The 23,208-nt window shown below is 44.1% G+C and overlaps 4 protein-coding genes across 5 annotated transcripts; 3 read left to right on the forward strand and 1 right to left on the reverse strand.

Annotated features, from left to right (window-relative positions):
- On the forward strand, positions 1-791 carry LOC132264756 (N-alpha-acetyltransferase 20). Its single transcript, XM_059765067.1, has 3 exons — positions 1-225; positions 286-400; positions 463-791. Exons 1-3 carry the CDS (start codon positions 97-99, stop codon positions 741-743), a joined length of 525 nt encoding a protein of 174 aa, XP_059621050.1. The 5' UTR covers positions 1-96; the 3' UTR covers positions 744-791.
- On the reverse strand, positions 763-2,854 carry LOC132264754 (phenylalanine--tRNA ligase beta subunit). Its single transcript, XM_059765064.1, has 4 exons — positions 2,695-2,854; positions 2,573-2,628; positions 2,354-2,511; positions 763-2,296 (listed from the first exon to the last, which is right to left on the reverse strand). Exons 1-4 carry the CDS (start codon positions 2,750-2,752, stop codon positions 805-807), a joined length of 1,764 nt encoding a protein of 587 aa, XP_059621047.1. The 5' UTR covers positions 2,753-2,854; the 3' UTR covers positions 763-804.
- A 14,002-nt stretch (positions 2,855-16,856) lies between these two features.
- LOC132264954 (uncharacterized) lies at positions 16,857-18,740 on the forward strand. The gene has a single exon (XM_059765305.1). It carries the CDS (start codon positions 16,857-16,859, stop codon positions 18,738-18,740), a length of 1,884 nt encoding a protein of 627 aa, XP_059621288.1.
- Positions 18,741-20,678: 1,938 nt separating this feature from the next.
- On the forward strand, positions 20,679-23,070 carry LOC132262951 (serine proteinase stubble-like). 2 transcript variants are annotated; one of them, XM_059762467.1, is made up of 4 exons: positions 20,679-20,893; positions 21,093-22,244; positions 22,341-22,794; positions 22,854-23,070. In XM_059762467.1, exons 1-4 carry the CDS (start codon positions 20,873-20,875, stop codon positions 23,036-23,038), a joined length of 1,812 nt encoding a protein of 603 aa, XP_059618450.1. In that variant the 5' UTR covers positions 20,679-20,872; the 3' UTR covers positions 23,039-23,070. The 2 variants fall into 2 exon arrangements, with proteins under 2 accessions (XP_059618450.1, XP_059618458.1); XM_059762475.1 differs by having other exon boundaries at positions 21,096-22,244.
- The last annotated feature ends 138 nt before the right edge of the window (positions 23,071-23,208 follow it).

Here is a 23,208-nt window from a genome sequence, read left to right on the forward strand (position 1 = left end):
TTGACACCAGCTGGCGCTGCCGGGCCGCATTTTGACATCTCTTCGCCGGAAATTCTCGCGGTGCACTGACGGATTCGCCGGCATCTTCCTCCAGCAATGTCTGTCCTCAGGCCCTTCACGTGCAACGACATGTTCCATTTCAACAATGTCAACCTCGATCACCTGACCGAAACCTACGGATTGTCCTTCTACATGCAGTACCTCTCCCAATGGCCCGAATACTTCGTGAGTAGCCTTCGGAATCTGCCCTCTGGCGCTGTTTTCACCTCCTCTCTCGCCTTGCAGGAAGTCGTGGAGTCGCCTCTGGGCGAGATTATGGGGTACATCATGGGAAAGTCCGAAGGACATCTCGAAAACTGGCACGGTCACGTAACTGCTCTCACTGTTTCCACAGACTACCGTGAGTTTCCCTCACAATTCCCACGCACTCTATTTCCTGACTGTACTTTTCTGCTTTTCCAGGCCGCTTGGGTCTCGCTGCCACCCTCATGAAGTTCCTCGAGGATGTGTCCAACAAGAAGATGGCATTCTTCGTGGATCTCTTCGTGCGAGTCAGCAATAAAATTGCCATCAACATGTACTCCAATTTGGGCTACATAATATACCGAACCGTGCTGGATTACTACTCTGGCGATCCGGATGAAGATGCTTTCGACATGCGGAAGTCCCTGGCAAGGGACGAGTACAAGAAAGCGATGATCCCTCTCTCCCACCCCGTCGTGAGATCTGACGAAGTTGAATAATAAATTATTGTGCAGAAAGTAAGCTTCATAAATAGTTGTAATTTGTGTAATTATTTCCACATTAAACAAAGGGCTCAATGGTGAACTCCATGAGGGAGCAGGGATTCGTCAGCTCGAAGGCCTGCAGCACCGACGGATGCAGAACGCCAATCGTGCCAATCCGCGAGCCCTTGTACATAATCGCAGCACATCTTCCGGGGAAGAAAGTAGCATCTTCAGTGGCATCCAAGCAGTATCCATTGTCACCCTTCCACGGCACCTCGAGCAGTTGCATCACTCTGTCCAGCAGTCCATGCACCACCTCGAATCCGGCGTTCTTGTTGCAGTTCACCGCACAAATCCGACGCTCGTTGCGCGCATTCACTTCCGCCTCCTCGTCAGAGAGAATCACATCGGAGATCTCAAAGAGCTTCAACGGCAGAGGCATCTTCTTGTTGGCCGCCAGCGTCTTCAGCAGCCCAGAGATGAGAGTCGTGCGTCCCACTTGGAACTCTAGGGTTTTCGGATTGGAGATATGCACCGCCGGCACGAGCTCTATCTTCCTGCCAAGCTTCGCTGAGATGTCATCGCGTGAGCACAGCGCAAAGGTCAGCGCTTCAGTAAATCCCGCCTGGGCGACTTGCTCTCGTAGCTGCTCAGTCAGCTTGTTCAGTGGATATTGTTTCCCAATTGCCGTGGTCGCCGGCAGAGACTTCCGGATGTTGTTGTAGCCATAGGCGATGGCCACGTCCTCGTAGATGTCGCAGGCGTGGATGATGTCGTGCCTGGTGGGCGGAATTTCCACTGAGAGCTCATCTCCAGCGGCGGTGGTGTTCAAGTACATCCTATTGAGCAACTGGGCTGTTTCGTCGGCACTCTTTTCGATCCCAACATACGCGTTGGCTTTCTTCGCTGACACTTTCTCCGTGCGATAGGCGAGCTCCGGATATTGAACACTCTGTCCATCACTATTCACCACCTGACACCACTCCACGGTGAATTGCTCCTGGCAGTGGCTGGAAAACATGCACACGAGCGTGTCCAGAACCACCTTCGCCTTCGTCAGATCCGTGGCCGTGCACTCGATGAAGACGTTCTTCGTGTTCAGCGAAATCTTCGAGTGATCGCCGTTGATGATAGGCGGAAGGGACAACACCACGCCGTTAGAGTCGTAGATCACCGGATACACTGGCGAATCTCTGATGATGGGCAAATACTGTTTCAGCTGCGCATGAGTTGAGTAGAATTCCATCAGTTCCACCGCAGTCATCTCCTTCTCCTGGTTCAGCGGCTTGAATTTGATCTCCGCCGGTGCCCTGGCATCGTAGATGAACGGACCATGGAGAGTGTCCAAATCGTGCGTCCCAATGGCCACCAGTGATCGCTTCCGACAGATGTTTTGGTGCAATTTATCCTGCAGATCGATGAAGGAATTGTACGAGTCGGCAGTGAAGGTGATGTTGCGCAGAACAGCGGCCACGGCGAAGGGTCGGATGAGCCCCGTTGCGGGTGTCAAAGTGAGAGTCTGCGGTTCTCCGACTGGATCCACGGTCCGGAAACGTGGCTGCTTGATTCTGGAAGACAAATTACATAAATTCCCGATATTCCACCAAGCTTCGAGTGGTACTCACTTCTCCTGGAACACTAGCAGGGCCGAGACGAGTCCCTCCAGGCACAGCAAATCGTATCGATTAGCCGGAATGTCGATCCGATAGATGATCTCCTCAGAGGCATTGTCCAGAGCAACATTATCGCCCTGTTCCTTCGTCAGCATCTGCTTCTCGCTGGTCTGGAAAGCATGACAACAATCAACATACATCACTGACATCACTCTCTTCCTGATCACTCACAACTTCATCCAGTTCCAGGCCGAAGGCAAAGCAGAGGGTCTGGAATTCGTCATCGGCTGCCGGAAATTAGGTTATTTGATCAATCACTGCAATTTGACTATTATTCCTCGCAAACTACTCACTGTAAGTCTTCCCCAGGGAGGCGAAAAGCAAATCTCGCTTAATTCCAATGGTCGGCATGGTCAGGAACTGGATTTATCGGCCAACTCGCCTGCGAAACAGCCACGCTCCACGAAAAGTGATGCAAAATATCCGGAAAGTTGCAGTCGTTGATTGTAGCGCCATCGAGTGATAGGAAAAAGAATTATCACCAAAAATTGCTTCAACGCTGCTTCAACTTTTAGCGAAGACAGAATCCAATTGAATTTCACCCAAAATTGGTCGAAAGTGCGTCCAATATGAAAAAAAGCGCTAAAGTTTAAAAAGAATAAATTTTATTTTATTGCCTTTTTTGGCTATACAAGGCATAACTAATGACATTTCTTTACCTATTTAATTGATCTGAGCTTCTCAGAATTATTCCAATTTTCTTAAGAAAAATTACTTCACACTCATAAATCTCACCGCAAGATTTTTTTTTCACATCTTGAGAAGATCGACGAATTTCGGGCAGACAAAAAATGTGTGAAAACTATGAGGCGATCATTAAAAAACGTGAAACAAGGTTGGGATCTTGTTAGAAATGAGACCAAATCAAAAAGTCATTTGTAATGATGACTTCCGATTATAACTTTGTGGATAATTCGGACCTTGTCTTGCTCCTTTGCCGCAAAACCACCACTTTTTGCCTCCAGTGCGGTCTTCTCTTTAGAAATGGAGCGGACTTTCACTTATTTTTTCTCACCCGGGCAATTTTGCAGAACAATTCGGGCGCTCTTGTGGGTTGACACAATTTCACGAGATGCTGGAGCGACCTTTTGTCCACACGAGTGCTTCCTGTTTACTGTTCCATCATTGCTGATGGCCTGAGAAGAGAAGAGAGGGCAGAAAGTGCAGAGAAATACTGGCCAGACAGGCGTCCACGGCAGATTGCATTAAGTGGATTAGTTTGTTTTAATAATTATACGTATTGGGCCTGACGAGGTGATGAGAACACACAGATTATAGTGTTTCATCCCTCAACCGGACATTATTATATTTCGGAAGATGCTCAATGGCTTCATTCCATCATCGGCACAATCGACAGATAATCCAATTTATTTCAAGGCACCGATTTTCGCGGCTTTCAAACGCTTCGCGCGATGATCATTTTCCCATAAACTCCCCTTGTCGGGCCACCTTTTCTCGCCCCCATCCACACATTCCCTGACCACAGACTCTCTCACAATTCCGATTACCGGCGAGTGCTTCATCTCCTCCCGTGATGAGCTGATGAATTCGTGCCGAAAATTGTCCAGAAAACCAATGTTAGGATTACGATGGAGGGAAAATTTCAGGGAATCTGCAAAATTGAGGATGAAATGAGAAATTCCCTTTCAACACTAAGTGATTTAAGAGAATGATCAACACATTCAATGTTGTCTTTCCTCTTAATTTTCAATCCCTCACATTCCAATGCTTAATCCAATAAAATCCATGTAATGTGAAGTATTAAAGCAATTGCGCAGAACCCTCCAATTTTATTATTAAAGAATCCAATTATTAACTTGTTTATCCACTGTCATCCACCCTCGCCAAGCCATCCGGGGAGTCACATTGTTGGCAGCAAGATTTATTTGTCAAACAAAATTCCAGGCGCGCGACCAAATTAAACAGAGCGCTTCGGCGTCCACAAATTAGCATTGTTGTTGGGACAAAATCAGAAAACGATCATCGCACATCAGGAGATTTTATTATAGCCCTCCGTTGTTCAATGGTTCTCCAAATACAGCAGTGCAAATTCCCGCTCTTTGGAAAATGAAAATGAATTTATAGAATGCAAATATTGACACACAACTTTGGGCCATATATATTCCCTGCAGCCATGAAGAGTGAGAAGCGGATGGTGTTCACCCCATTTCACTGCAAATTATGGCATGAAATATACATATTTGGAAAGGACTTTTTGCGCCGCACAAGTGCAACGATATGCACGCTATAAGTGTGTTCAAACAAATGTCCGGGATTGAGGATTTGCGCAGTGACTTTTGGGAGGAAAGCCAACCTTCTAGCATTTGGCTTAATGACCGCCGTTTCGGTCGGTGGAAAGTGGCTAATAAATATGAAAAATCAGTGAGCAAAAAATTAAATGATTTCCAGTCCCAGGAGTGATGGGTTGAAATATGAAGACATCATGTGGGATAATTGCACGCCGGTGAGGCCAAAAGTGACGGAAATTATGGTAAAAATGTCATTTACTTCTCTACCTTCTTCACCATACATTTCCAACTCTTTCGGTTGCTCCTTTGAACATTTGGCGCAAAATTAGTGGGTGGTCAGGTAGAAATTTATACACGATGAAATTCGGCATGAACAGCGCAAAAAAGGGGGTCTTTTACTATAAAAATTTCTACGATAAAATCAAAGGTATAAAAAAAGGCCGACCGTGGCAGGTAATATATTGTTTCAAGAAATTTGTTTTTGCGGTAAGAAAATTTAGCACTTGTATTGATGCATTTTTCTTGGCTTACGTGAAGAAGGAACCGGATTTGCGGTATATTAGTCAGCAAATTTACCTTTTCCCTCTTCTGAAATCGACACCGCATCTCATCCAGGGAGTTAGAGCGATTCATCCTGGATCGCAAACATTGCACCTTACGCTCTTTTTTATTGAATTGCTACACAATCTCAAGGAGCAGTTCAACTGTTCAGTGCTCAAAGCCCAAGCCGCGATCCATCGAAATTGTATTTGGAGTGTTATTTTAATCTTTGGAAAAAATAATAATTGCACTCTGCGCTTATTCAGGCATCCGTGCATGTGAAGATGTGGCGAGGATGAACTTTTGCTCGTTGGGATACCTGAATCAGATGCAATCTATTCGCTCATTTTGGAGTTCCCAGCCATATGGCTGCGGGAAGTGAGAGAAGGCAGTCGGAATTTAATTTATCGGAGAGAGGAAGTTGCCTAATTGTTTGGGGGTGACTTCAAAATTAATCTGATTCCTTCACACTGCCAACAGCGATTACAAAAGCAGAACACCCTTTAGCTTTTTCACACCATCACGCTCTCAAATAAGATGTTACAAGAAGAGTCCTCTCGATCAAGGAGCTATAATTGCTGAGTCAGCGCGAAATATCCTGGAAAGCGCTGTTGAATTATACCTCAATCGCTGATGCATAAAACCTCTCTTTCTCTCTCTGTCTTGGCCTCTCTGGCCAAGGATGCGAAGGAGATCCATGGCAAAATTATTGCACCCCCAGCGCCATATGTTTGACAAGCTATATGAGTATGAAAAATCATAAAATTACTGCAAGTCCGAACCATTCGTCCAAATATCCACAAGTCCAAGTTGAGGGCACGGATGATTTCTCCCTCCCTATTTTGGCTCTAGCATTAAGAAGCACTTGGAGGCTATCATCGTTATACTTCACAGCGTTTAACATGGGCACGTGTTGTGACCAAAATTGACCAACTGTTGTTCACACGAAATTTCCTTGAATTTTATTCCGTCTCTTTGTACTAATAAAGCTGAATTTTCTGTGCACTCTTCAATGTTATATTTCTGGGATGATCCATCATTTGGCAGAGGTCCGAAATTATATACATCTCTTGGCTGTCTTTTGGCTACACTTCAGCTTTAGAGTCTTTGGGAAACCACACAGTCAAATCTCACGCATGTTTCCCCAAATTTACTCCTTTATCATTTCATTTTTGAAATGCAGAAAGGATAAAATATTGGGGTGTCTGAATTAAAATTTCCGGAGATAAATTCAGTGTGGATGGTGAGAATCGTACCCAGTAAAAACCAATCCGCTATCCGCCGTTTTTCCACCACATTTCCGTCATGTTGCTCCAGAGCCCAAATTATGCTTTGCTGGATTCGTGCACGAAATCCATCGTCAAATCCGCCATCTGAAAATGACGGAGTCCCGCTGCAGGATTCCTCTAAGAATCCTGCAGCCGAATTCCCTCTTCCCGAAGGCCGGGAAAAACGCCGGAAGCCTCCTGCAGGATTCCTTTAAGAATCCTGCAGCCGAATTCCCTCTTCCCGAAGGCCGGAAAAACGCCGGAAGCCTCCTGCAGGATTCCTTTAAGAATCCTGCAGCCGAATTCCCTCTTCCCGAAGGCCGGAAAAACGCCGGAAGCCTCCTGCAGGATTCCTTTAAGAATCCTGCAGCCGAATTCCCTCTTCCCGAAGGCCGGAAAAACACCGGAAGCCTCCTGCAGGATTCCTTTAAGAATCCTGCAGCCGAATTCCCTCTTCCCGAAGGCCGGGAAAACGCCGGAAGCCTCCTGCAGGATTCCTCTAAGAATCCTGCAGCCGAATTCCCTCTTCCCGAAGGCCGGGAAAACGCCGGAAGCCTCCTGCAGGATTCCTTTAAGAATCCTGCAGCCGAATTCCCTCTTCCCGAAGGCCGGAAAAACGCCGGAAGCCTCCTGCAGGATTCCTTTAAGAATCCTGCAGCCGAATTCCCTCTTCCCGAAGGCCGGAAAAACGCCGGAAGCCTCCTGCAGGATTCCTTTAAGAATCCTGCAGCCGAATTCCCTCTTCCCGAAGGCCGGGAAAAACGCCGGAAGCCTCCTGCAGGATTCCTTTAAGAATCCTGCAGCCGAATTCCCTCTTCCCGAAGGCCGGAAAAACGCCGGAAGCCTCCTGCAGGATTCCTTTAAGAATCCTGCAGCCGAATTCCCTCTTCCCGAAGGCCGGAAAAACGCGGAAGCCTCCTGCAGGATTCCTTTAAGAATCCTGCAGCCGAATTCCCTCTTCCCGAAGGCCGGGAAAACGCCGGAAGCCTCCTGCAGGATTCCTTTAAGAATCCTGCAGCCGAATTCCCTCTTCCCGAAGGCCGGAAAAACGCCGGAAGCCTCCTGCAGGATTCCTTTAAGAATCCTGCAGCCGAATTCCCTCTTCCCGAAGGCCGGAAAAACGCCGGAAGCCTCCTGCAGGATTCCTTTAAGAATCCTGCAGCCGAATTCCCTCTTCCCGAAGGCCGGAAAAACGCCGGAAGCCTCCTGCAGGATTCCTTTAAGAATCCTGCAGCCGAATTCCCTCTTCCCGAAGGCCGGAAAAACGCCGGAAGCCTCCTGCAGGATTCCTTTAAGAATCCTGCAGCCGAATTCCCTCTTCCCGAAGGCCGGAAAAACGCCGGAAGCCTCCTGCAGGATTCCTATAAGAATCCTGCAGCCGAATTCCCTCACCCTGAGTGGCTGAGACATTGGAAGCGCCGGGACGGAAGATTTGCAGGACATTTTCCTGCGATTCCGCCGTTTTCGTTTCAAATAGCGGAATAGTGGAGGAATCTTGCGGGAGAATTCCACCGCAATTCCTGCATTTCTTTTTCAAACGCAGGAATTGCGGTGGAATGCTCCCGCAAGAATCCTCCACTTTTCCGCCATTTGCGGAAAAAACGGAGGAAACGCAGCAAAAGTGTCCTGCAAAATTTCTACCACGAATCCTTAAGATCAAATCCCTCTTCCTGAGTGGCGGAGATGCCGATTGTACCTGGACGGAAGATTTGCAGGACATTTTCCTGCGATTCCGCCGTTTTCGTTTCAAATAGCGGAATAGTGGAGGAATCTTGCGGGAGAACTCCACCGCAATTCCTGCATTTCTTTTTCAAACGCAGGAATTGCGGTGGAATTCTCCCGCAAGAATCCTCCACTTTTCCGGCATTTGCGGAAAAAACGGAGGAAACGCAGCAAAAGTGTCCTGCAAAATTTCTACCACGAATCCTTAAGATCAAATCCCTCTTCCTGAGTGGCGGAGATGCCGATTGTACCGGGACGGAAGATTTGCAGGACATTTTCCTGCGATTCCGCCGTTTTCGTTTCAAATAGCGGAATAGTGGAGGAATCTTGCGGGAGAATTCCACCGCAATTCCTGCATTTCTTTTTCAAACGCAGGAATTGCGGTGGAATGCTCCCGCAAGAATCCTCCACTTTTCCGCCATTTGCGGAAAAAACGGAGGAAACGCAGCAAAAGTGTCCTGCAGAATTTCTACCACGAATCCTTGAAGTCAAATCCCTCTTCCCGAGTGGCGGAGATGCCGATTGTACCTGGACGGAAGATTTGCAGGACATTTTCCTGCGATTCCGCCGTTTTCGTTTCAAATAGCGGAATAGTGGAGGAATCTTGCGGGAGAATTCCACCGCAATTCCTGCGTTTCTTTTTCAAACGCAGGAATTGCGGTGGAATGCTCCCGCAAGAATCCTCCACTTTTCCGCCATTTGCGGAAAAAACGGCGGAAACGCAGCAAAAGTGTCCTGCAGAATTTCTACCACGAATCCTTGAAGTCAAATCCCTCTTCCTGAGTGGCGGAGATGCCGATTGTACCTGGACGGAAGATTTGCAGGACATTTTCCTGCGATTCCGCCGTTTTCGTTTCAAATAGCGGAATAGTGGAGGAATCTTGCGGGAGAATTCCACCGCAATTCCTGCGTTTGAAAAAGAAATGCAGGAATTGCGGTGGAATTCTCCCGCAAGATTCCTCCACTTTTCCGGTATTTGAAACGAAAACGGCGGAATCGCAGGAAAATGTCCTGCAAATCTTCCGTCCAGGTACAATCGGCATCTCCGCCACTCGGGAAGAGGGATTTGACTTCAAGGATTCGTTGGTAGAAATTCTGCAGGACACTTTTGCTGCGTTTCCTCCGTTTTTTCCGCAAATGGCGGAAAAGTGGAGGATTCTTGCGGGAGCATTCCACCGCAATTCCTGCGTTTGAAAAAGAAATGCAGGAATTGCGGTGGAATTCTCCCGCAAGATTCCTCCACTATTCCGCTATTTGAAACGAAAACGGCGGAATCGCACGGAAGTCCTGCAAATCTTCCGTCCAGGTACAATCGGCATCTCCGCCACTCAGGAAAAGGGATTTGACTTCAAGGATTCGTGGTAGAAATTCTGCAGGACACTTTTGCTGCGTTTCCTCCGTTTTTTCCGCAAATGGCGGAAAAGTGGAGGATTCTTGCGGGAGCATTCCACCGCAATTCCTGCGTTTGAAAAAGAAATGCAGGAATTGCGGTGGAATTCTCCCGCAAGTTTCCTCCACTATTCCGCTATTTGAAACGAAAACGGCGGAATCGCAGGAAAATGTCCTGCAAATCTTCCGTCCAGGTACAATCGGCATCTCCGCCACTCAGGAAAAGGGGATTTTGACTTCAAGGATTCGTGGTAGAAATGTTTATTCTGCAGGACACTTTTGCTGCGTTTCCTCCGTTTTTTCCGCAAATGGCGGAAAAGTGGAGGATTCTTGCGGGAGCATTCCACCGCAATTCCTGCGTTTGAAAAAGAAATGCAGGAATTGCGGTGGAATTCTCCCGCAAGAATCCTCCACTTTTCCGGTATTTGAAACGAAAACGGCGGAATCGCAGGAAAATGTCCTGCAAATCTTCCGTCCAGGTACAATCGGCATCTCCGCCACTCGGGAAGAGGGATTTGACTTCAAGGATTCGTGGTAGAAATTCTGCAGGACACTTTTGCTGCGTTTCCTCCGTTTTTTCCGCAAATGGCGGAAAAGTGGCGGATTCTTGCGGGAGCATTCCACCGCAATTCCTGCGTTTGAAAAAGAAATGCAGGAATTGCGGTGGAATTCTCCCGCAAGATTCCTCCACTATTCGGTATTTGAAACGAAAACGGCGGAATCGCAGGAAAATGTCCTGCAAATCTCCGTCCAGGTACAATCGGCATCTCCGCCACTGGGAAGAGGGATTTTGACTTCAAGGATCGTAGGTTAGAAATTCTGCAGGACACTTTTGCTGCGTTTCCTTCCGTTTTTTCCGCAAATGGCGGAAAAGTGAGATCGGTTGCGCGGAGCTTCCACCGCAAGTTCCTGCGTTTTGAAAAAGAAATGCAGAATTGCGGTGGATCTCCGCAAGATTCCTTCACTTTTCCGCTATTTGAAACGAAAACGGCGGAATCGCAGGGTAAAATGTCCTGGCAAATCTTTCGTTCCGGTACAATCGGCATCTCCGCCACTCGGGAAAGGGATTTGACTTCAAGGATTCGTGGTTGAGAAATTCTGCAGGAGACTTTTGCTGCGTTTTCCTCCGTTTTTTCCGCAAATGGCGTAAAAGTGGAGGATTCTTGCGGGAGCATTCCACCGCAATTCCTGCGTTTGAAAAAGAAATGCAGGAATTGCGGTGGAATTCTCCCGCAAGATTCCTCCACTATTCCGCTATTTGAAACGAAAACGGCGGAATCGCAGGAAAATGTCCTGCAAATCTTCCGTCCAGGTACAATCGGCATCTCCGCCACTCAGGAAGAGGGATTTGATCTTAAGGATTCGTGGTAGAAATTCTGCAGGACACTTTTGCTGCGTTTCCTCCGTTTTTTCCGCAAATGGCGGAAAAGTGGAGGATTCTTGCGGGAGCATTCCACCGCAATTCCTGCGTTTGAAAAAGAAATGCAGGAATTGCGGTGGAATTCTCCCGCAAGATTCCTCCACTATTCCGCTATTTGAAACGAAAACGGCGGAATCGCAGGAAAATGTCCTGCAAATCTTCCGTCCAGGTACAATCGGCATCTCCGCCACTCGGGAAGAGGGATTTGACTTCAAGGATTCGTGGTAGAAATTCTGCAGGACACTTTTGCTGCGTTTCCTCCGTTTTTTCCGCAAATGGCGGAAAAGTGGCGGATTCTTGCGGGAGCATTCCACCGCAATTCCTGCGTTTGAAAAAGAAATGCAGGAATTGCGGTGGAATTCTCCCGCAAGAATCCTCCACTATTCCGCTATTTGAAACGAAAACGGCGGAATCGCAGGAAAATGTCCTGCAAATCTTCCGTCCAGGTACAATCGGCATCTCCGCCACTCAGGAAAAGGGATTTGACTTCAAGGATTCGTGGTAGAAATTCTGCAGGACACTTTTGCTGCGTTTCCGCCGTTTTTTCCGCAAATGGCGGAAAAGTGGAGGAATCTTGCAAGACGCTTCCGCCATTTTTCCACTATTCAAGTGGGGGGAATTTGAGTTGTGGATTCTTGGTGGAATCTTGCAGAGCATTCCGCAATGACTGAACTGCCTATTTTTCGGAGATTGTCTTTCAAGATGGCAGCTGTCAAAAGTGGGTGGGGAAAAGTCACGCATTTTATCCTCAATATTGAGGAAATAAGGCTCTTGGGTGTGCATATTTGCAGTTTTTCGATGATTTCACATTGATATCCTTGAGAAGCAATGAGAATTTCGGCAAAAAAAAAAATTTTTTTTTAAGGGTTTTTCAACAATTTTTCCAAAAATTGGCATATTTCCGGTGCGGAAAGTACTTTTTCCCCCTTTCTACTCATCCTGTACCGTGGAAGCATCCTTGCACCCAGCTCTATACTATAATAAGCGTGAAAAAGGACTTATTTGCGTGCATGAATTAATGTCTTGGTGAAATTCCAAGTCCCATATTTATATTTGTTGTGAAGTTCCCCCAAATGACATCACCCGATCACTTTGTGAATCACAGCGCCACCTCGAAAAATTGGTCCGAAGCACGCCATATTCAAAGTATAGGCATATATTTTAGCGGAATTTCGGCGGAATTTCTTGCAGGATTCCTGCAGGAAAATCCGGTACAAATCCGCCATTTATGGTCCTTTTCGTCCATGCAGGAATTTCGGCGGAATTTCTTGCAGGATTCCTGCAGGAAAATCCGGTACAAATCCGCCATTTATGGTCCTTTTCGTCCATGCAGGAATTTCGGCGGAATTTCTTGCAGGATTCCTGCAAGAAAATCCGGCACAAATCCGGCATTTAAGGTCCTTTTGGCCATTGCTGGAATTTTGGTGGAAGTTCTCGCAAGATTCCTGCAAGAAAATCCGGCACAAATCCGGCATTTAAGGTCCTTTTGGCCATTGCTGGAATTTCAACGGATCATCTTGCGTGATTCCGGCAAGTAAATCCGGTAAAATTCCGCCATTGTCCCTGCGGAATTGAAACGCGGTTTTCCTCTATAATTCCGCCGAGAAATCCCGAGACCCAAAACCTCCGGGAATAATAATAAATAGCGGAATCATCCGGTGAAAATATTGCGGAATTCTGCGTATTATTCCGCCAAAATTTCTATCAAAATTTCCGCTATCCGTGCCGACAAACAGCGGATTTTTGGTGGAAGGTTCCGCTGCGGAAAACAGCGGAGATAGAGGAAGATCCGGCACGAATCCCGCACGATTCCTATAGGACTGTTTTTACTGGGTAGCATTTTCACTGTGCAACAATAGGATCAGGGATAAATTTGTAATTTTCATACAATAGCGTCCAGCAGTGTTGCTGAACAAGTATCGCTTTCTGTTGTCCCGAAAATGTAAGAAAAATGCTACCAAACCTCGGGGGTCGTCAAATGAATGGAAGCCACACACACTGGTCCATTGAAAGTGTATCATAAAAGTCTATTATTTATCAAAAGTTACGCACCATTTCCTTGGCAAATTGAGAGAGAATGAGAAAGATTGAAAAACAGTGGGAATTTGATAGCATGCAAAATCATATTTTGCTTGATTCATCTTGTGCCGTCGCAAATTGGCAACTAATCACTCCTTAAGTTGATATTTATTAAATTTCCCAGCCACGCCAAGTAGCCAGATCGCGCTGATCGTTCTGCAATTCAGGAGTATCAAGAAGATATTTTAATTCACGCCACGCATTCATTAAATCCCTGAAGATGATCTCATATCATTTATCATGAGAGTGTCGCCGTTTGCCGCAAGGAAGGATGATCGTGTGAACATAAAGAAGCCCAGCAATCTGTTAATTTGTCCTGACATGCAAGCAAAATAATCAAGATCCACAAGTTGCAGCACAGCTCAGAATTTCTTCATTAAACACATAAATTTCATCTTTGCAATAAAAATTTATTGGAATTTCTCTTTCGCCGGAATGTATTTGATCCTCCCCATTTAGAAGTCAATATTTCAAATTTATTGGGTGAGAATTATCACAGTTTTCTCTTTTTTGATCCTGCAACAGAAATCGTGCCGGACCTCCCAAATCAATGGCGCAGGACATAAATTACAGAAGGTCCGTCCATAGCGAATTTAATTGCTTCATCTCAGCGAAAGTGAAAAACTCACAAAAAGTATCCTTTTATTGAAATTAGCGGCACTGAAGAAAGAGCCTTTTGTTGCAATGAATAGAAATATGTCCAAATATTAAAATCTCCTTAGCATTTAGAAGAGTTTTCAGGAGGATTTTTTGACTAAATATTTTCGATATGGTGCATAAAATGGTTCATTGTCCCGCGAACGCCGCGCAGCATCATGAGAAGAATTCGAGAATCAATAATGTTCGTTAAGTGTCTGCAACTTCAGAAGACTGGCAATTTGGTGTACCTATATTGGCCCCGGCTTTTTCGGTGCTCCTCTGAGACGGTTGATCAGCTCAATTTCGCGTATCAGTAGAGATCAGTGAGAGCCACACAAAATTGAACACATTCGAAACAATTATTTCCAATTAAAATGTCATTCCGTCACGTGAGCTCGGGTGGAAGGCACTCACTCCACTTCGATTGCAATGGAATTGTTGAAATTATAAAGAACAAAAGAAATGGTAATTTTAGTTAATCTCCCGCTCGATTGCCAATACGCCTGAGACCACTAGAGTTACTTTCCTGATAGTGTGGCATTTAGAATGATCCACAAGAAGGGAGATTGAGCACTGGGGATCTCTCTGAATGAACGCCACCAGAGACGAGCCTTCGAGCAGTCGACAAGCACGATTAAAGACATGAACGCGATGTGAAGTTATTTTCTACCTCAGCCAAACTTGCCATACAGTCTTCACTGGGTTTAGCCGAAAAAATCGTGCGAAACTCACAAGGAGAAAACACAGTAAAGCGGATGTGATTGGGTAATTTGGAGCATTTACTTTTATATCCGATTGAATGGATGCTTGTTAAGAATGCTGGGAGATTTTTTAGCAAGAAACTCCCTTCACGCCTTGACCCTTAGAATGCTGTGGAATTTTAGAATAATCACCATCAGCATTTGCCTGGAAATCAGAGGAAAATATTTAGCTCATGCCGCAATAACACCATAAATCGCCTGCATCAAATTATCTCCCAATCTTTGGATTAGCAGACAAAATAGACACTCTAATGAAGCGCGCGATCAGAGAGGCTGGAGTAAATTGGCCTCGAATCTCTTGGCCTGTCGACTGATAAACCAGACGAGAAAAAATCAATTCCAAAAGTGTATCAGTGGCCAATTAGAATAATAAAGTAACGTCCGCTCAAAACTCAAAAACATAGAGAAGAAGGGTATTTCGTGTCAGATGTACACACTGTTGCGAATAGTTGCTAATTTGATAGTCGCATTAAATAATAAGGCCTAACATGACAGGCAAACAAAATAAAATATACAAATTAGTCCACTTTTTCTCCTCATCTCATTATCCCTCTGCCCATCGTCTTTCAATCAGGCGAACGCATAGGGAATTGCCTATTTCTGCATCCCCGAAGAAAAAAAGAAAACATCCTGAGAGTGCTTCTTACAAACTAGAGCCACGCGCATGAAACTTTCGTGTTAAAGTTTGCACTTTGGCAAAAAAAGACATGACTTAGTAAAGGCAGTGAATTATTGGTGTGCAAAAAATCGGACACACGCGTTTAACATCTCGGGGAATCGTATGGTGTGTGGCATAAAAATAAAGGTAATATTCACTCTCACTTTTGCCACTTTTGTACATAATGAAGATCGTCCTTTATTCTCAGACTGCAATCTTGCAATTGCATTTGCACAAGGCAAATGTGATAACCACACGAAATGCATTCAGTGAATATTCGCGCCTTTTGCGGCGCTAATAAGGATTTTTCTCAATATATACATATAATTGACTGTTTTCTTTCATTTCAACACTCACTCCGAAATTGTAAATACTGGGGATTTTGACAAAAACTGTGCATGTTTAACCAGAGAATTTTATTTACTGTCTCATTCAGAACGATCTCTGGCGAGAGATTTTCAAAATAGCATAATTTGAGATTATTATGTTTCGTGTGAGTGTTGAAAATTCATTAAATTGCAACCATTTATGTTTTTGCATAACTGAGTGATGTTGCTAATATGACATGGATTTATTTTGCATTCAAGTGTGGAGACTGAAAAAAAGGCCAAACCACCTCATTATATATAATATAATATAGTGAATCTATCTTTTTGAATTTACCGGCTCTTCTACTAGTTTTCTGCAACTTCTCCGCATACATTTTGGCGAGTCTATAATTATTTCATTCCTATACCCTAATTTTTCACCAAAGATCAGTAACTGCGGCCATATCCTGTGGTAATTTTGCCAATTTTCATTAGTTCCACATAAATTAAGCGTTTTTCCTTTGCTAATGCAGACATTAAGACAATCATTTTCACTTACTTGACCAAATATTTCCTTCCGACTCTCCTAAACTATCACTTCGGTCCAGGGAATATTGATTGCCAATATCAGATTTCATCTAACACATCCCGACAAAGTGCCGAAACGTCCGAAGGACTCGACTCGTCATGTGGGAGTTCTCGTTAGAGTTTGCTAATTGACTGTAAGACAAAAGGGCAAAAAAGGCGTCTCGATATATGGTCAATTCGACCACAGTGAAGCTGAAGTGGCGCCAAAGTCTTCCTCGTATGGAGAATCAGTGGGATTTCCTGAAGCAAATTTTGCACATTATCTTCTTAAAGGATATTAGGAGGATGACTCGGTGAAAAATTTAACAAATAAAAACACATGGGCGCATTCAGTTTCCTGTTACTCATCTCATCTCATTTCGCTATCAGTGTTGGGCGAATTTTTTACATTTTTACATTTACACGATTCTTTACATGGTAAAAAATGTTTTCTTTACACACTTTATTTTTAACATGTAAAGAAAAAATGTAAAATATGAAAATTGAGTTCAATTTTTCGAATGGAACATTCGTTTATATTGGGAATTTACTTCAGGCGTTTTTCCATGAAGCCAAAATCATTAAGAGTTTTGTGAATTTTACCCTCGTTTAGGTAATTAAGACCAAAATGTGCAGACAGGTTTCTCGGATATATGGGTCTTAGGCAAAAATTTAATCTCGTGCAATCCTGGAAGTCTCATGCCAAGATATTTGCTAAACATGGGGTTTTCCCGCTGTGCATTCTGGATATGAATATAAGCAACCCTCACATTGCCCTTTTCGTTAGTCGTGGTTCGAAAGTTTATGGATTGTGTTCTCTCATTCATTCTTGACGAAAGTTGTAACTCCGTGAATATGTCGGGGCGAAAAACTTCTGAAAAATATCAGAAGTTCAGATTTGAATTAGTGATTGAAGAAGGACAATACCTGGCATTGTGCTTAATTTGCAAAAAGACATTAAAAAATACCACGGAACAAAGGTTAAAGACCCACAGAGCAAAATGTGCAATGGTGAACTCGAAGGATGCTGTTACAAAGTCAACTGAGCCACCAATTTCTGATCAAGCGGAATCTCCTGGACCCAGCTCTCAAACGTCACAGAATGCGTCCCCTGCTACTGTTGCGTGTGATATTTCATCACAAGCTGCATCTTCGTCATCGTCAACCGTTCAAGCCTTGAAACGAAAAGGAGAGTCATTACAAGGAGGACCAAGGAGAAAGGATCAAAAGATGGATAACTTCGTTGACTCCATTTCCAAAAATGAGATCGGTAAGATCACCATGTCGATTGCCAGATTTGTTTTTCAAGCAAATCTGCCGCTATCAGTGGTTGAGCATCCGGCATTTGTGGAAATGTGGCGCAATGCAAGGCCATCATACGCAAAGCACATCCCAACACGGAAGATGATTTCCACGACTCTACTCGATCAAGTGTATGAGGAAAACATCGAGTCTTCCTCAAATGCTTGTGGGAGTGAGTCGGTTTTGCTAATTGATTCCTGGAAAAACTCTTCCAATATGAAAGTATTGGCCTTTCTTCTTCAAACCACTGAAGATAAAGCCGTGTTTTTAGATGCATATAATGTTTCTACTGACTCAGAGACCGGAGACTTCCTGATGAGAAAGGTGCAATTGGCGAAAAAGACAGCTTTAGAAAAATACAAATGCACTATATATTGCGTGGTGTCTGATAATGCCAGTAATATGGTGAGAATGGGAAAAGATGTTGCTCATGACATGTTGCATTTTACTTGCAATGCACATTCTGCTAATTTACTTGGAAAAGATCTGATGGAAACAAACAAAACCCTCGCTGAAAATGTGATGAAGATCTTGAAAGAGTTTAAGAACTCTGGATTGGAAGCGAAAGTCGTGGAAAAGGGAGGACAAAGGATAAAACTCATATGTGGAACAAGGTGGTGCTCTTACCGAGATTCGTACAAATGCCTCATTGATAATCTGCAATATATGAAAACTATTTGCGCAGAAGAGAAACAAATGCGGCAGGACGTTGTTACTCTTTTGTATAATTCAGATTTCATTCAGGAAGTCAATAAGTACATACGTATTTTCGATCCTGTTTGCGAGACAATTAATCTGTGCCAAAAGAGTGATTTTTCATTAGCAGAAGCAGCTGACTTGTGGTTGGGATTGAAAACGAAGTTTCCACCTGAATATGAAAAAATTTGGAAACCACTATTGAAAAAGAGAAAGGCGAAAGTCTTGAATGCGCAGATGCTCACTGCCCATTTTCTACATCCTTGGTTAAAGAAGGAAGCCCTGAATTCAGAACAAATGAAGATAGTTGATTCCTATCTTGTAAAAACTCTTGTGAAAACATCGGATGGATTGCAAAGCCTGGTAGATTACAAGGAGAAAAGAGGGCTGTTCGGAACTCTGTTTGAGAACGAAGTGGGGAACCCTAGCGGGGCATTGCTCTTCTGGAAAACAAGCAAAACACAACATCCGACCCTCGCAAAACTTGCCATTAGGCTTCTCAAAATCCCAGCGAGTACTGGCCAAATTGAGAGGGCATTCTCTCAATGGGGAATTGTGCATTCTCAAAGGCGAAATCGCCTTAATTTTGAAAGATCCAAGAAATTATTACATATTTATTATGCGGCTAAATTGGACCAAATGTTGATAAGATCACCAAATCAAGAAATCAGCGAAATTCAATCGGAGGACACGGACGAGTTGGACTGCGAATCAAATTTGGACCTGTTTGAAGATCTTTAAGAAAAATAAGCATAAATGTTAATAATGTAATTATAGTTATAAAGTAAGTTAATAAAGTATATTTATAATCAAGAACATGTTATATTTTGATGATGAGTCTTGCACCAAAACAACGAAATGAAGCAATCGGCATGAAAATCGTCTTCTCTTGCCCAAAATCCAAGAATGAAGTTTAAAAATGCGATCCGACATTCTATGGGCCTGTCTATTGCTGGATGGACTTTCTTCTTCCTTGCTGGAGTTCCTCGATGGTTAGGTAATCGGCAGCAAAGTACCTCGCAAAGAATACAAAAATATACGTTCAGTTAGCAAATTTTCTTGAAAAATTAGAGTAAACTTCGATATTCCATCAAACAAATGTATTGGAACATCAGTTTTTGATTATAACTTACCTACTCAATTATGCCAACAATTTGCAGATTTTCCTGAGTTTTCACTGTTGTTTACAATTTTGTGACTTCTCGCGTATGTGACAAAAAGTATTTTCTGCAATTCCACGGGACGTTTCAGTAGTTTTTAAACTTCAGAAAAGAATTTTTACATTTTACTTGACATTTTACATTTTACTTTACATTTTACATTTTTTACACATTCTTTACATGTAAAATGTAAAGAGGTATTTTTTACCATGTAAAGGCACAACACATTTCGCTATATTTCCCAGTTCTCTGAGCCTTGAACGCCGCATTGATTACGCCCCAACATTGCCATGGCATTGTTTACACACGTGTAGAGATGAACAACATGTAGAAAATAAATACGATAGATTTTTTCCCAAGATGCAATCGTCGCAATGATAACCCGCAGAGCAATTTTACATACTTGTTTAGCACATGAATGTAAAAATACACTTGTAATACAACTCAATTGATGAGTAAAGCGTCGCATGTTAAAAAGCAGAAATTCCAAGTTATAGTTTTGAAAATAGAAGAGTATCAATTTATGTGTGTGAAATTCCCAGTCAGACTTCTTTTCTCTAACTCAAGACGATCACATTTAACACCAATAAAAATGTTCCTGGGTTCGTGAGATTTGTCACGGTCAGAAGTGCTATCCCGAAATTCTCCAGGTAAGTTTATTTGATGTGAAATAAAATATTCATTAAATTCGAATAAAACAAATTTTTCCGATCTTGCGATCTTATCACAACTCGATGACACGATCGTTTATAAAAACAACCTACGAAGATCAACACTGTCTCTCGTGGAAAGATATATCAAGTTGCGAGAAGGTAGCTCGTGATGATAAGACGCCAGGTAGAGCGCCTTTTAATGGTAATTCGGGAGATGGTAAAGACGAAGAAGTCCTTCGATATGTCCTTGCCTTTATCATCTTGTTTATATCAATTCCCTCTTGTTCGCCAGCCACTTTTATGGAGAATCACCTGCTGCGATAGGAATTATATCCTTTTCAGAGGACAACAGTGGTCAGAGAGGGACATCATTTTTTTTCTCTTCACCGAAGAGAAATTTATTATTCAAATAATATTTAAATGACTATTGAATGAGGGAAGTTTCAGCCATTTCGATCGGAAGTGGTGAGCATTTATGTAAATTTCTGTTCTTCACCTTCACTTTCATTCACGAGATTGTCTTCCATGAGGACTCTGCATCCTTATGGATGCGTGGAGCACAAAAACACCACAACACACCGCCTCAAACGTGACACCTTCAGTAAGTTGGAAGTAGAAATTATTTCCGAGAGACTGTTTATCGCGGGAGAATCACACAAATATAGAAAATTCTCATGGGAAATTTATGATAAAAATCCCCTAATGAATTATATACACGTAAGTGCACATATAGTGTTGATACAGGGTTTTGTAACGTTTGCAAAAAGCTATTTTTATGGAAATGTTTTCAATAAGGCACGTTTATTGAGACTTGTTGCGTCTACTCTGACGCGATTCTCATCTCCACTTTGCGGCATGCAATGAGACTCATTGCATCGTGTCTTAGTTGTTAAGTAGCTCTGGCTGTGTCAACAGCAAATCAGCCAATTCAATAACCATCAAGAATATCAGGAAATTCAGTTAGAATCACAAAATTTCCTCGGGTGCTCATCGAATTTGCGCGGTGATGTGACAAAGTGTGTTGAAAGTGAGTCTGAAAGCGTGAACTTTGCGTGAAGAAATGCATTCCATAAGCTCAAAGGTGCGTTTGTGAGTGCTTTGAATTAATTTGAAGGCCGTGGTGTGAGATAGTGTTGAATTAAAAAGCCACACTAGAGCTATATTTCCAGGAATTATAAATCTCAAATTACGCATTCGCTCTCTCTATCGGATATTGATCAATGTGTGAGAGACGCGGAGTTGTCGCAAATTGTTTACATGAATCTCTTAATATTGTTCAGCAGGTGATTCTTGTGTGGAGTTTCCTCTTGTTGTCGGCACGAGCTCAACAAGTGCTAACGACGCCCTGTGCGGATGTCTTTGAGTATGAGAGCATTTCGTCAAATAACGAGCAGTGGAACGGCGTGTTACACTTGAGGACCAATGTTATGCTTCACGGAGTGTTCATTGATGTTATCTTGGACTCGAGGGCGCACAGTCTGGGCGCCAACTACAGATTCAGCATCACCACATTGGACAACACGGAGTACAGACTCGACGACAGGACATACAAATTGCGTCCCAGTGAGCAAACGGATGTGAGATTCTATGTGCGCTACAATTCATATCACGCCCCAAAAGTCATATCGGTCAGACTCAATGGACAGCGAATCTGTCCTGATCACGTCACAACAACTGAACCCATTCAGACAGTTCGGTCAGTTCAGAAGTCATCTGCTGATATCGCAAGGGACACAGCGCTGTACTACGAAGTTGTAGGATCGACAAATCAAAACTCTGGTTCGCGCACTTCCAACAAAGATCAACCCGTGACGAGCAGAGGTATTTTCCAGAGTGACGCAATCTTTTCATCCGATAGTAATTACGCTCCTAATCAACTAAGCACCATAAGATCCACAAACTCTCACACATCCAGCAGCACACCTTACTACACCCCAACATCTCTGACCAGTAACGATCAGCCACTGAGACGAGACGCAAGACCAGTGATCGCGAATTCTGGCCGCGATGACATTAATTACGAATCCGGAAGATCGGTGACAACCAGACCTGTGACCAATCAAGAGAGCACCACGCGGCGGATCCTCTTCAACCACCACAACGACGAGTATCCCTACAATCAAGTCATCACGACCACGACGGAGAGTTACAGGACTACGCGCTATCGAGACGATCGCCTGAGAGCCGCCAACGCCAGGACAACCACCAGGAGTCCCTACTTCCAGGGCGATCTGTCCAAGTTCAATCCAACCGAGCGGGATTCCGCACCGCGCCTGTCGTTCGACACGTGCGGCGAAGTGGCGCGCAAATCAAACGCATTAATTGTGTCCGGGGAGGAGTCATATCGTGGTCAGTTCCCCTGGCACGCGGCGCTGTACATATCATCGGGGCCCGAGCTGAAGTATACCTGTGGCGGGAGTCTCATTAACCGGGTAAATTTATGCACAAACAAGGGGTCACTCAATCCCACCGCGAATGCCACATCTCCGCCATATAATATTAACATATGTTGTGCCGCTCTTTCACAGCGAACCATCCTCACGGCAGCCCATTGTGTGGCACTGAAAGACTCCACGCGACCCATGCAAGCCTCCCAATTACTCATATATCTGGGCAAATACAGCCTTCTGCAGTGGAATGGTCCTGAAGAAGATGTCAAGGTGTCCGAGATCATCATTCACCCCAACTATGAGAATGAGAAATTCTACTCGGACCTGGCGATTGTGAAGCTGAAGACGGAGGCCCGCTTCAGCGAGTACGTCCGGCCGGTGTGTCTGTGGCCCTTCAACAAAGAGCTGCGCTCGATTGTCAATAAAATCGGCACAGTTCCCGGCTTTGGCTACAACGAGCACGGCATTGTGGATGACAAATTGTCGCATGTTAATATGCCCGTCGTCACACATGAAACCTGCATTTGGTCCAACAGGGACTTCTTCAGTCGTCTCACATCAAATGTTACCTACTGCGCGGGATTCAATAACGGTAAGTGATGAAATAAAAGTCGCGAAATTCAGCTGAATATTCTTCTCTCTCCTTGCCAGGATCCTCAGTGTGCAATGGAGATAGTGGCGGAGGAATGGTGTTCAAGGAGAACAACAAGTGGTACATCAGAGGCATTGTCTCAGTGAGTATCGCTCTTCAGAATCACTTCCTCTGCGATCCGGATCACTATGCGATCTTCACGGATGTGGCGCAATTCACTGACTGGATAAGGGATCATATGTAATCATAGTAATATGAAATTAAAGTAACTGACTCCACAGCTCTTCTCCTTCTCCTTTTTGCGACCGCGTTTAAGGAGTTAATGAAGTGCAATACCTTTTATGAACGTTTCCTCAGTCTGGTAATTCAATACTCTGCAGTTTTTCTTTTTGCCATCAAATGCTTTTTTCTTCT

This window comes from Phlebotomus argentipes, unplaced genomic scaffold, assembly GCF_947086385.1.
Source record: "Phlebotomus argentipes unplaced genomic scaffold, Phlebotomus argentipes genome assembly contig_2, whole genome shotgun sequence".
NCBI lineage: Eukaryota > Metazoa > Arthropoda > Insecta > Diptera > Psychodidae > Phlebotomus > Phlebotomus argentipes.

Bases quoted from the DNA above. Each gene is read 5' to 3' on its own strand.
- LOC132262951 (XM_059762467.1), top strand. From the start codon at position 20,873: ATGCATTCCATAAGCTCAAAG. The intron at 22,245-22,340 runs GTAAATTTATGC...GCTCTTTCACAG, and splicing joins GCGGGAGTCTCATTAACCGG to CGAACCATCCTCACGGCAGC. The intron at 22,795-22,853 runs GTAAGTGATGAA...TCTCCTTGCCAG, and splicing joins CTGCGCGGGATTCAATAACG to GATCCTCAGTGTGCAATGGA.
- LOC132264754 (XM_059765064.1), bottom strand. From the start codon at position 2,752: ATGCCGACCATTGGAATTAAGCGAGATTTGCTTTTCGCCTCCCTGGGG. The intron at 2,629-2,694 runs GTGAGTAGTTTG...AATTTCCGGCAG, and splicing joins CTCCCTGGGGAAGACTTACA to CCGATGACGAATTCCAGACC. The intron at 2,512-2,572 runs GTGAGTGATCAG...CATGCTTTCCAG, and splicing joins GCCTGGAACTGGATGAAGTT to ACCAGCGAGAAGCAGATGCT.
- LOC132264954 (XM_059765305.1), top strand. From the start codon at position 16,857: ATGTCGGGGCGAAAAACTTCTGAAAAATATCAGAAGTTCAGATTTGAA.
- LOC132264756 (XM_059765067.1), top strand. From the start codon at position 97: ATGTCTGTCCTCAGGCCCTTCACGTGCAACGACATGTTCCATTTCAAC. The intron at 226-285 runs GTGAGTAGCCTT...CTCGCCTTGCAG, and splicing joins CCCAATGGCCCGAATACTTC to GAAGTCGTGGAGTCGCCTCT. The intron at 401-462 runs GTGAGTTTCCCT...CTGCTTTTCCAG, and splicing joins CACTGTTTCCACAGACTACC to GCCGCTTGGGTCTCGCTGCC.